The sequence below is a fragment of the Periophthalmus magnuspinnatus genome, chromosome 2, assembly GCF_009829125.3.
Source record: "Periophthalmus magnuspinnatus isolate fPerMag1 chromosome 2, fPerMag1.2.pri, whole genome shotgun sequence".
In the NCBI taxonomy this organism is placed as follows: Eukaryota; Metazoa; Chordata; class Actinopteri; order Gobiiformes; family Gobiidae; genus Periophthalmus; species Periophthalmus magnuspinnatus.
Genome location: NC_047127.1, coordinates 2,721,482 through 2,733,054, shown reverse-complemented (window position 1 = coordinate 2,733,054; position 11,573 = coordinate 2,721,482). Strand labels below are relative to the sequence as shown.

Here is an 11,573-nt window from a genome sequence, read left to right as displayed (position 1 = left end):
ACGCTCGTGACTCACCTGGACCAGTTTAAACATGATTAAATAAAACACATTTACATTTACACATCCCACACGATCTGTTTCACTTTTTCATCTCTGTCAAAGCGTCATCTGCGGCTAATAGTTTCTCTGTCTTCTGATTGGCTGAACCTTACCCTCAGGGGGCGGGTCAGTCCTCATGGCGGCCTCTCATTGGTCACCTTCAGCGTCACTCTGCGGACTTCCGGGTGACGTCAGCAGCTCGGATGTGATGTAGGAAATACTCGCACTTATCGGAAGTTACTACAGTTGAAGCAGTTTAGTTTATCTTCTGTCAGTTCTTTTATATCATCTTATCACAGATTATCACAGTTTATCACAGTCTGTCCGCGGTTTGTCGTGTTTCTCGATGGCATATCCAGGATACGGCGGGGTGAGTTTAGACACAGACTGTACCGCGGGGAAGGAGCCTGTTCTTACATAAGAGTTTAATCAAGATCTGTGTCTGTTTAGTCTCTGCTTTAAAGCTAAAAATGTGTTTGCTGCTTGTGCGTAAACTGGAGGTTAAACAGCGGAAATCTAAATATTCCACATTATGTTTTTACTGCCACTTCCGGGAATTTAGTTTAGAAGAGAAAAGAGAAAGTAGAGCAGGACATGACTGTTCCTGTATCTACATGTCTGTACATACTCATATACATACTCATATACATACTTATATACATACTTATATATATACTTTAGTTATGTACAGAGCATAAAGGATCATCTGCGGTGAAAAAATGAAATGTTTAAATACACTGTGGTCACATTATTCAGCCTGTCTTCTGTCATTTACCTCCTGAATCCCCCTTTACTCCACTTTGGGGTCAGAGGTCACCCGCATTGCACTGCGCATGTGCAGGACATGTGTGTAACAATTCCTTTTGAATCACACTTCATCTTCTTGTTTCAGTATGGAGCCCCAATGCCCGGAATGCCAGCTCAGGGGATGCCGGGTGGTCCCATGGGGGGCCCTCAGATGGGGGGCCCTCAGATGGGGGGCCCTCAGATGGGGGGCCACATGGGGGGGCACATGGGAGGCCCCATGCCTATGGGCGCATCCATGGGAGGCATGGCTCCTCAGGGAGGATATGCCCCGTACGGAGGAGGGTTCCCAGGATATGGTGGCGCTCCAGCTGCCAATGATCCCATGTGGGGGTACTTCACGTCCATAGCGGGACAGGTATCTGGAGCTGGGGGGGGGGGGGCTGTTCTGTAAAGAGTGTGTGGTGATAGTTGTGTGTGTACAGGACGGTGAGGTGGACGCAGAGGAGCTCCAGAGGTGTCTGACTCAAGCCAACTTCACAGGGAGTTACTCTCGTATGTGATACTCTTTAATCAGAAGATCACACTGTTGTTTTGTTGTGTATTAAAACGTCCAAATGAACTGTTCACAGCCTTCAGCCTGGAGACGTGTCGGATCATGATCGCCATGTTGGACGTATCCTTTTGACCTCTGAGGTCAGTCTGTTTAAGAGCTTTGTCTCATTCAGTGACTCAGTGCAGTTCTACGGGTGTGGCTCCAGAAAACTGGACTGGTCCAGGTTCCTTTTTAGTGACATAACACGGGCATCTGTCATTACCATTTGTACTTTATAATCAGGTATTTGTGTAGTGTTTGTCCCTTAATCCAGACGTCACCAGAAAGACTTCACAGGTAAAATGGGGTTCAGTGAGTTCAAAGAGCTGTTGGCCGCCATGAACGGCTGGAAGCAGAACTTCATAATGTTTGACCGGGACCGCAGTGGGACGGTGGAGCCTCATGAGATGTCCCAAGCCATTACCACTATGGGTGAGTGTCATTACATTAAACCAGCTGTAGACACTGAACACACCATTTACTCCACTTGTTTTACTTAATGAACTCTCACTAATCTATATTTAATTCAAAGACGTTGCTATTATCTTCTCTTATGATGTGTGATGATGGAACATTTGTTTTGACCCGTCCATTAACCTTCAGTGTTCTTTCTCTTCGTCAGGGTACCGCCTCAGTCCTCCGGCTTTGAACGGCATCTTGAAACGCTACAGCAAAAACGGTCGGATCTTTTTTGACGACTACGTGGCGTGTTGTGTGAAGCTGCGCGCGCTCACAGGTAACACATACACGGATGTGGTCTGACGTGTTCACTGGGCCTCTGCTGTTTTGGGGTAAATTTGGACTGGCGTTTCGAGACGGCGGATTAGTTTCCCTGCACCTGCCCCCTCGGACTCTTACTACACTTGGTCGTTATTTTACATGGATTTTTAGTAAGAGTGCAGGATTAGAACACAGTTTGACACAATTGGCAAACGGCAAAAGATGGATTTTTAAAGTAAAACTAATTTCTCTACAAAGATCCTCCAAGGGCTGTCTGCAAATATGTTTGAAAATACATGAGTCTGGTGTTAATTTAGCTCTTAAAGGTCCTATATTACGCAAAACTGACTCTTGTGAGCTTTAAACCATGTTATAATGTTTGTTTCCTCCTCAAAAACAGACCTGAAGTTGTGTTTTGTTTCATTCACACACGTTTGAGTAACACTTTACTATCTCCAAACGCTCTGTTCCACCTTGTGATGTCATAAAGTGATAGTTTTCAAGTTAACTCCTCTTTTGACCTTTAGTGCAGTAGAGATTAGCAATTCCAGGTCTGAAATTATCATCCAAACGATTCTAGAAATGAAGCTGTGTGGAGTTTAAAAACACAGTGGAGCACTTCCTGTATCACCACATGATGACATCACAAGGTGGAACAGAGTGTTTGAGAGAAGAACTAGCCTATGGTATGTTTGGTATGAAGAAACAACATTACATACATCAGAAAATGGCGTAATCTGGGCTCTTTAGCGTCGCAGCTTGACTCAAATGTTACTTCCTGTGGTCGTGTATTTGCAAAATTTGTGCTTTTAAACATAAACATAAATGTAATTATATTTTCTCTCCCCCATATTATTAAAATTTGAGTTTTGTAAGTTGCCAATATTAGGATTATCCATTCTAAATCTTTATCTGTTACTGGTTTTACAGAGAACTTCAGGCGGAGGGACCAGATGCAGCAGGGGGCAGTCACCTTCCAATACGACGACGTAAGTTTCCATCTTTTTTTTTTCCATTTCTTCTTCTTCGTCTTGTATATTGAGAGCGATGTCATTGGCTGCGGTCACATACACGCTTAAACTGTCATTATTATCAGATCTTTGGAGTTTTAAGACTATTAAAGTGGTCCCTCTGATCAGATTTTGGGGATTTTTTTACTATTTAAAGTCACATAAAGTCCAATATTACACAAAATTTACTCTTGTGGGATTGAAAGTGCGTTATAATGTTGTTTCCTCCTCAAAAACAGACCTGGAATCGTGACTTTATGATTTCTGTCTACATTTCCAAAGCTCAAAAAGCTCTGTTCCACCTTGTGATGTCATGAAGTGGTAGTTTTCAAGTTTTAACAGCTCCTTTTTACCTTTTTAGTTCGGTAGATATTGACAATTCCAGGGCGGAAATGATCCAAATGATTCTAGAAATGAAGGTGTGTGGAGTTTAAAAACACAGCGGAGCACTTCCTGTATTACCACATGATGACATCACAAGGTGGAACAGAGTGTTTCCAGTTTGTGAGAAGAGCTCAGTCTAAATACGCAGTTTTTTGTGTGTTAAACATGCCAGAAAATAGTGTAATCTGGGCTCCTTTAATGTGGCGTTACGTGCGTTTAAGTGTTTTTAAACGGCAGAAAAAGGTAAAACAAGAGTGTATTTGTAGCACCAAAACGCTAACGACGCAGCCTAGCATAAAAAGTGCGATGTTAAGGTTTTTAAAGCAGTGAACAAACTCTGAAACGGCATCAACTAAAACAATTTGAAATTATTATGAATCTATTTAAACGTGAAACATTTTTCAGATGTGATTTGTCATTTTTGGGGTTAAAATGTCGTATCGTTAAAGTGAGATAAACCTTTATTTGTCCCACAATGGAGAAATTACTACATTTTTATAGACTTTCAACTCTTCTGTTTTCAGTTGGAGAGAAAAACTCGGCCTAAATATGTAGAGTTTGTGTGTTAAACGTGTGTGAATGAAACAAAACACAACAGAGATCAGAAAACGGTGTCATCCAGGCTCTTTAAAGGTCCAGAAATCTGATTATAACCGGATTATAATCAGATTTTGGTGTGTGTGTGTGAACAAGGCCACTGTCTGTCCAGTGTATCCAAACAAATGAAGTAACTTTGCATTCTCATTTCCACTTTTTCCAGTTTATCCTGTGCACGATGGCCATCTGAGTGTTGTGCTGTTGACCGCTGACCACAGAGGTTTAAAGGGAGGCCAGTATTTCCGACTGAGGGCCCGGACTCTCTGACAGGTCCATATAAACCGCTTGCTGCAACTCTTAATTTCCACAGAAACACAGAGCAGGCTTTTCCCCAGACGTTTCTGTGCTGACGCTATTGGAAAGTCTTTTAATTCGAGCTGGAACAACCATAGAATCGAGAAAATATGTGGATTGATTATTGACAAAATGAACTTTAGACTACTGTTTGTAAAAGATGCTCTGATGTTCTGTTCTTCTATTGTGCCATAAAACATTACTAAACAGCTATATATTAAACTAACTAAAGCTTTATATAGTGAACACTCCTTTTTAATGTAGCTTTACTGAAATGTACAGTGAGACGTTTAAAATATCTGTGCCTTTTCTACTTCTGCATCTGTTTGCTCTGTGCCAGACCCACAGACTGTATATAAACCCTCTTCATACAGTCTATGGCCCACGTGCCTGACCCATAGACCGTATATACAGTATACGTGTTCTTTATACAGTCTATGGCCTAACCTCATATTAGCTCCATGTACAATGTGACAGATATACCCGGGTGACTGTGTATGCATGAACTCTAGAGTTTGTACTGTATGTATCTTTGTTATTCACAATAAACACTGTGCCAGTATGCATTCACTTTATTATTCTATACAATTGTGTATTCAGTCTACACAATAGAGTAGATTTCTTTAAATATAGTTTGGAACAAAAACATTCAAATTAGCTGTTAAGTGTTGCTTTGTATAAAATACAGTGGCAAACATTTAAAAAATGCATAAAAACAATAGATTTAAAAAGTGACATTATCCAGTACAGCACGTTTTCTATCTGTGCAAAAGTTTGCATTTCCATGAAGGTTCAGGAGCCGTTCAGACTCTGTTCAGACTCTGTTCAGACTCTGTTCAGACTCTGTTCAGACTCTGTTCAGACTGTTCAGACTCCGTTCAGGAGCTGGACAGGTTGGGTTGAACTGAATCGTTCTACATCTGTGCTTGAAAATCAAAGATATGTTCTGAAAACATCCCCCCGTGTGATGTTGAGACTCTACATCTGTTTGTCGCTCTGAATCCTCAGGTTTAACAGTTTTAACAGGTCTGAACGCCCTTCACTTCTCCATGTGACGATAAAGTCGACCTGCGTGACTCTGCAGACACAGTAACACTGAAAACTCACAGCGGCAAACAGCAGCTCTGTCTAACGCTCCATCTGACCGAATGATGCAACAGAAATCCAATGGCAGAGTCAACAGGAAGTGTTCTGTCTGTGGAGCCGTGCTACATTAAGAGGCTATGATTTGCATTCATTATTGTCCATCGTCAGCCCACACCATTCGAACGTCAGGGCTTTAAAAACACTTAAACCAAGTACATTATAAAAATAATGGCAAACAAAATTTTCTGTTTTAGAAAAATAGGTTAAACCATTAATCGTCTCTGCTGAGTTCCTACAGTGACACTTCAGTTCTCGTTTACTTGAGTCAGTGTTGTCTCCATGCACTACGAGCTCACAGTTCCTTTCGAGCAGGTATAAAATTTAAAGGACTTACTCTTATCATGCAGTTTAATCGTCAAAGTTTAAATAACTGGAGGAATTTACATTTTTATGGAGAAAAGCGTCGGTCGTCTTTAGGATATATGATTTATAAAGGCTAGAGCAGGCGAATCCAGCTAAGGCTAATGGAGGCTGGACATCGGCCCTGCACGTGGATCTTTTTGGTGAATATTTATGATGTTTTTAGAAATATAATGGAAGACCTTAACATGCTTTGTGAACAGTGTGAAAGCACAGAAGTCTCTTGGTCTGGTCGGTCTGAAATGCCCTTCGTCACCATGTTCTACACAGACGTTTATAGACACGTGTACGGCTAACGACTCCAGGTTTAAGCGCTAAAATAACCTAATGTTTTATGATAATATTTCCACAGTTAAAAAACGTTCAAATCTGTCAACTGGACAAAAAGTTGCTTCGTCAGTTGTGGTCAGACCTACAACTTTTCGCCCGTTTCACAGATTTGTTTTGTTCTTCCACCGCGGACCAGACCTTGACGACTGAGGGATTACACAGACATAATATTCCCGTGTCGTTCTTATTGCTCTAACAACAGAAGCGTCTTGTGCTCTGGGCTGTTTTCCGTGTCGTACAGATACAGTGCGTGTGATTTTAAAGTGGCTAAACTTCATAAAAAGGTGGCGTTGTGGTGTAGGCACGCTAAACATACTCGGGTTTCTTCCGTGATTGTGGCGGAAAAGGGGTTAAAGGAGCAGACTGCGGTGCTATGGGAGTTTTTCAAGTAGCTTTTGTCCCAGCGCTGGGTCGAACCTGTTGGCTACAATAGACTTTACACATGCAGAGAACACGCCTAGCGCCCCCTGTGAGTGAAACATGCAACCCGGAGGAGAGGGAGGACGCAAACACATGCATATCTGTTAGAAAAAGCACGTTGGGTTGCTGGCAGTGTTCTAATCGACCTATGTACAAGGAGATGATGACTTTACATGTTAATAATATAGATTATAAATACCTCTGTATAAATGGGCTTTGTACATCTAAACCAGCCAAGGGGTTTGTGGGTAAGGGCTTTCCAAAAGGACTGGAAGAAAAGTTTATAGAGTTGTTTCCTTTGCATATTCAGTCTCTTTCTTTAGACCCTGAGTCGTGCTTGGGAGAAGAACGTCAGACTAAGGTTGGGGCAGCCCCGGATCGGACAGGGGCCTTTGGAGTCCCGTGATCCCTGAGCTGCTGGGGACGTCGGGGAGTGAGGCCGGTCTGCCTGAAGAGGGTCCCGCCGCCGCCGTGTCCGTGTCCGCTGTGTTGTCCACGTGGTTGTGTCTGTGCCTCTGCTCTGAGTCGGATTCGTTTTCCAACAGTCCAGCAAAGTCCCCGTTTGGAAGAGTCTCCGCACCCAGGATCGGAGACGGTTCTTTGGATTTGCCCTGGGAGTTTTCTGGGCTCTGTGGGGGGGGAAAAAGCAGCGACACGTGTTTGAATTGTGTAGTGGACAGCGTCTCCGTCTGGGTTCTATTCCCAGATGAGGAGCCGTTAATTTGCAAACAGCTACTACAGGTTGAAGATGGACAGAAGTCTTTAAACGCATGTGTCTTCCAAAGCACCAAAAGGAGCAGTTAGTAGTTCAAATTCATTTATTTGGCTCATATTTGCCAAAAAACACAAAAATCATATGCCTCTGCTTCTTCTAACACCTGAGGCCAGTTACCTGACGCCTTTATTGACCTTATTTAGCCACGCCCACTTTTTCAGTAAGTGCGGAATCCCAGGAAAGGGGGAAAAGTTTTGCCGCTAAAATCTGTTGTAAAGTAGACTGTTCTGTGTCAAATGTTCAATGTTTATGTTCAAAACAAGCCAATACTGCTCTGATTCTCTAGGAGGCGTTAAAACGGCTCTGGAGTCCAAATAGAACTTATTTTTTGCCCATTTCGACCCCGTGGAAAATAATACAACTCAAATGACGATGGCGGCGCTCACGGCAACTTCTGGAATAAGGTGAATAGACACGGTTTTAAATCATTTGGTTCTGCTCCTTCTAACACCTGGTACGAATTACCTGCCTCCTTTAGACCTGTGATTTCCACTCCAAACATCTAAACCACAGCGCCCCATAGTGGCTGGAGGTGCACAAACAAAAGGCAGTTAAAATGGCTCCTACACTGAACTCGTGGTGAGTCTGACCTGAGGCTGAGGAGGTGCAGGGTCCAGCTCGCCCTGCAGAGACACGGGCTGCACGAGGATGGCTGCTTTGTCGTATTCGGGGCTGGAGGTGGCGCCCTTGTGGTACTCGGGGCTGGAGGTGACCGTGCTGTAGGCTGGAGGCCCGGCCGCGCTCTGCCTCTGCAGCAGGTGCAGGATGGCTTGGATGTCTGTGGTCATCTGTGACTCCAGTCTGAGGGACACAGTAAATACAGTCTCTGTTAAACTGCACCCACCCATTTTATCTGAACAAAACAGAACATACTCCTGCTCTCACTATGGGCACATTACTGTCCCAGGCTCATTAACGCCCATCTGTTCCACACTGGTTTAGTTGTAATACTCAAAGCAAACACAAGGGGGACCCCAAAGCCAGTTTATATGAAACTGATGCTTCAGTTTCTTTCCAGCTCTGTCTTTGCTAATGGACTTTTGACAGTTAAAACTCAATTATGTTACACTGACACACTCGAGATGTCGAGTGTGCATCAGCCGAGCATAAAGAGAGCAGAGTAAAAAAGTGGAGCTGTGTGGAGGTGTGTGTGGAGGTGTGTGTGGAGCTGTGTGTGGAGGTGTGTGTGGAGCTGTGTGTGGAGCTGTGTGTGGAGCTGTGTGTGGAGCTGTGTGTGGAGCTGTGTGTGGAGCTGTGTGTGGAGCTGTGTGTGGAGCTGGGTGGAGCTGTGTGGAGCTGTTAAACACTCAGGTCTGTGGGGTCTGGTCATCGTGGCCTCACAGAGGAGCTGCACTCGGCCTCACACTGAACATAAACTCACTCTTCTCCAAAACCTTCTCAAACTCAAACCCCGTCTCCTGAACGGAGGAGTGAGGAGTGTGGAGTGTGGAGTGTGGAGTGTGGAGTGAGGAGTGAGGAGTGTGGAGTGTGGAGTGTGGAGTGTGGAGACACTTGTGTCTGTGTTTCGTGCTGTGGGATATAAATAGCTGCTGCTGCTGCTCCTCTGTATCTGCACCAGTCGACACCAAACGAGCCGCTCACTCAGAGCCTCACATTTCCATGTGCCACTTATCACGGCCAAACTGGTGGAGCGAGGAGGAACAGGCCTATTAGGGCTCGGTCCAGCGTCAGCGAAAGGTCAGTCCCTCCATTTCACACTAACACTTTTATCAGGTTGTGTGAAGCTGCTGGAGTGGAGAAGTAATAGTGTGTGTTTCAGAAGTGTTTCAAAGTGTTTGTCTCTGGGGTTATATCCTTCATATCTGTGATGAGCAAAGCACTGGACACACATCTCCCACGAAGCACCGCCCAAGCACCGCCCAAAGCACCGCCCAAAGCACCGCCCAAAGCACCGCCCAAAGCACCGCCCAAACACACCAGCTCTGACACTGTAGACTCAGGACATTTAAACTGTTCTACACAGAATATGACACATTATGATCCAGCAGAGGGCGCTGAGCTCAGACCTGTTGAGGTGCTGCTGGAGCAGGTCCAGGCGTTGCTCCACCTCTCCATAGGTGAGGTCTGAGTCGCTGTCCTCGGCGGCCGCGGGGCCCTCACAGGGGGCCGGCTCCTCTGCTGTCTCACTGGAACGCTGAGGGACCCAATCCTGCGCATCCAGCTCTGAACAGACGAGGAAAAAGGAACAAATAAGACACGGCCTCTGGGACAAAACCTCCTGTGTTAAACCTGTCACTGTTTAACACAATACAGCAAGACTGGAGCCACTGGCATGCACACACACACACACACCCCCACACACACACACCCACACACAGTGTGGTTTGGTGGTAGACTTCGCTGATCATTAAAAATGAAATCATCATTTCCTGTATGGTCTGTGCAGATGTTTATAGAAATCAATATGACTTGGTCTGTGGCTGATGCTTTTGTGAGAGCGGATCAGACACACACACACAAACACAAACACACACAAACACACACACCTCCACACACAAACACAAACGCACACACAAACACACACATCCACACACAAACACAAACGCACACACAAATCCACACACACACACACACCACACGTTCTACTTGTTCTATGCCTGACAGAGAAAATGAGGATCTCACTCAAGACTTCATCTGTCTCTCCCCTCTCTCCCGTCTCTCCCGTCTCACCCGTCTCACCCGACTCTCCTGTCTCCCCTGTCTCACCCGTCTCTCCTGTCTCTCCTGTCTCTCCCGTCTCTCCCGTCTCTCCTGTCTCACCCGTCTCTCCTGTCTCACCCGTCTCACCCGTCTATCCTGTCTCTCCTGTCTCACCTGTCTCACCCGTCTCACCCGTCTCTCCTGTCTCTCCTGTCTCACCCGTCTCACCCGTCTATCCTGTCTCTCCCGTCTCTCCTGTCTCTCCTGTCTCTCCCATCTCACCTGTCTCTCCCATCTCACCTGTCTCTCCCGTCTCTCCTGTCTCACCCGTCTCTCCCGTCTCTCCTGTCTCACCTGTCCACACAGAGTCTTTAGTTGTATAAAAGTGTCTGTCTCTCCTGTCTCTCCTGTCTCTCCTGTCTCACCCGTCTATCCTGTCTCTCCTGTCTCACCTGTCCACACAGAGTCTTTAGTTGTATAAAAGTGTCTCTGCTGTGCGTTCGTTACATAAGTTGACGGTTGGACGGGGCAGTGTCCTCACATCGGGCGTGTTTACTGTCGATCGCTGGTTTGGGCGTGACCTACGATCCAGAGTTTGACCCCGGCTGCTGCGTATAATCCTCTTACATTTCATCGCCGTGCGGGTTTAGGGTTGTATCCCTATTACACATAAGCCTCGTTTGATTTTTAATAGGTGTGACTTTGCTCTCGGGGGCTTAGGCGTCTCTGGAGCCGCACGGCCGCTTTGTTTGTTTTGCATCTAGAAGAATCTAACGACAGCGTGTGTGTGTGTTCACCTTTAAACGGCTGGCCCTGGGCGGCGCCTCCGGTCTCGCCTGGCGCAGAGCTAAGTCCCAGCCCCAGAGGATGGTCCCGGACGACGGGGTAACCCAGCACCCCTGAACACAGAGGCCTCTGCTCCTCCTCCTCTTCCTCCTCTTCCTCTTCCTCCTCCCCCTCCTCCGCAGACCCTCCTCCGTCGTCGGCGGCGGACGAGGCGTACGCGTGGCGCTGATTCCGGCCGCCGCAGTATGTGGCCAGTGGCGTCTTGTTGTTGGAGCCTGTGGGAGACACGGTAATGAGGCGGAGGCAGCGAGCGCTTCCTACGGGACGCTGGGCCGGATCAGTGTTGACAACAGGTGAAGTGTGTTTGTCTTTAGGGTGAAATGAGGACGTGTGAATGACACTTTTACACATGGCTTTGATTGTAAACAGATAATGGGCCTGTGCTGTGTCACTGAGCAAACGGCAGATCTGCTTTTCCTCTTGAATCACACAGAGCTCAGTGACACATGGCAGGTGGTGCCAGCTGCAGATGGAGATAGAGAGAGTGGTACATCCTCTGTTCTTCTCGTGTTATATTGGGAGATGTGCTCCGAGGCCCTGTAACCATGGCGACCAATTAGATTTGCCTAAATCGAAGCCAAACTGCTGAGTACTGCTGTGCGGCGGCGCTACATCCCGTCCCAAGGCTCCCGGCTGTTAGAAGTCAAATTAC

At 46.0% G+C, this 11,573-nt stretch overlaps 2 protein-coding genes across 3 annotated transcripts in view; one reads left to right on the top strand and one right to left on the bottom strand.

Annotated features, from left to right (window-relative positions):
• The first annotated feature begins 229 nt into the window (after positions 1 to 229).
• On the top strand, positions 230 to 4,958 carry gca (grancalcin). The gene is made up of 8 exons (XM_033981135.2): positions 230 to 409; positions 932 to 1,201; positions 1,269 to 1,338; positions 1,416 to 1,459; positions 1,663 to 1,810; positions 2,001 to 2,114; positions 3,029 to 3,087; positions 4,253 to 4,958. Exons 1-8 carry the CDS (start codon positions 386 to 388, stop codon positions 4,277 to 4,279), a joined length of 756 nt encoding a protein of 251 aa, XP_033837026.1. The 5' UTR covers positions 230 to 385; the 3' UTR covers positions 4,280 to 4,958.
• kcnh7 (potassium channel, voltage gated eag related subfamily H, member 7) overlaps positions 4,939 to 11,573 on the bottom strand; it is a 90,620-nt gene continuing 83,985 nt past the window's right edge. Inside the window, exons 14-17 of one of the 2 annotated variants that reach the window (XM_033980881.2) lie at positions 10,873 to 11,136; positions 9,442 to 9,598; positions 8,005 to 8,215; positions 4,939 to 7,268 (exon numbers count right to left, since the gene is read on the bottom strand). In XM_033980881.2, coding sequence (XP_033836772.1) covers positions 6,996 to 7,268; positions 8,005 to 8,215; positions 9,442 to 9,598; positions 10,873 to 11,136 — 905 coding nt within the window. In that variant the 3' untranslated portion in view covers positions 4,939 to 6,995. The remainder of the gene's footprint in view (positions 7,269 to 8,004; positions 8,216 to 9,441; positions 9,599 to 10,872; positions 11,137 to 11,573) is intronic. The other variant, XM_055227315.1, reaches the window with a different exon arrangement.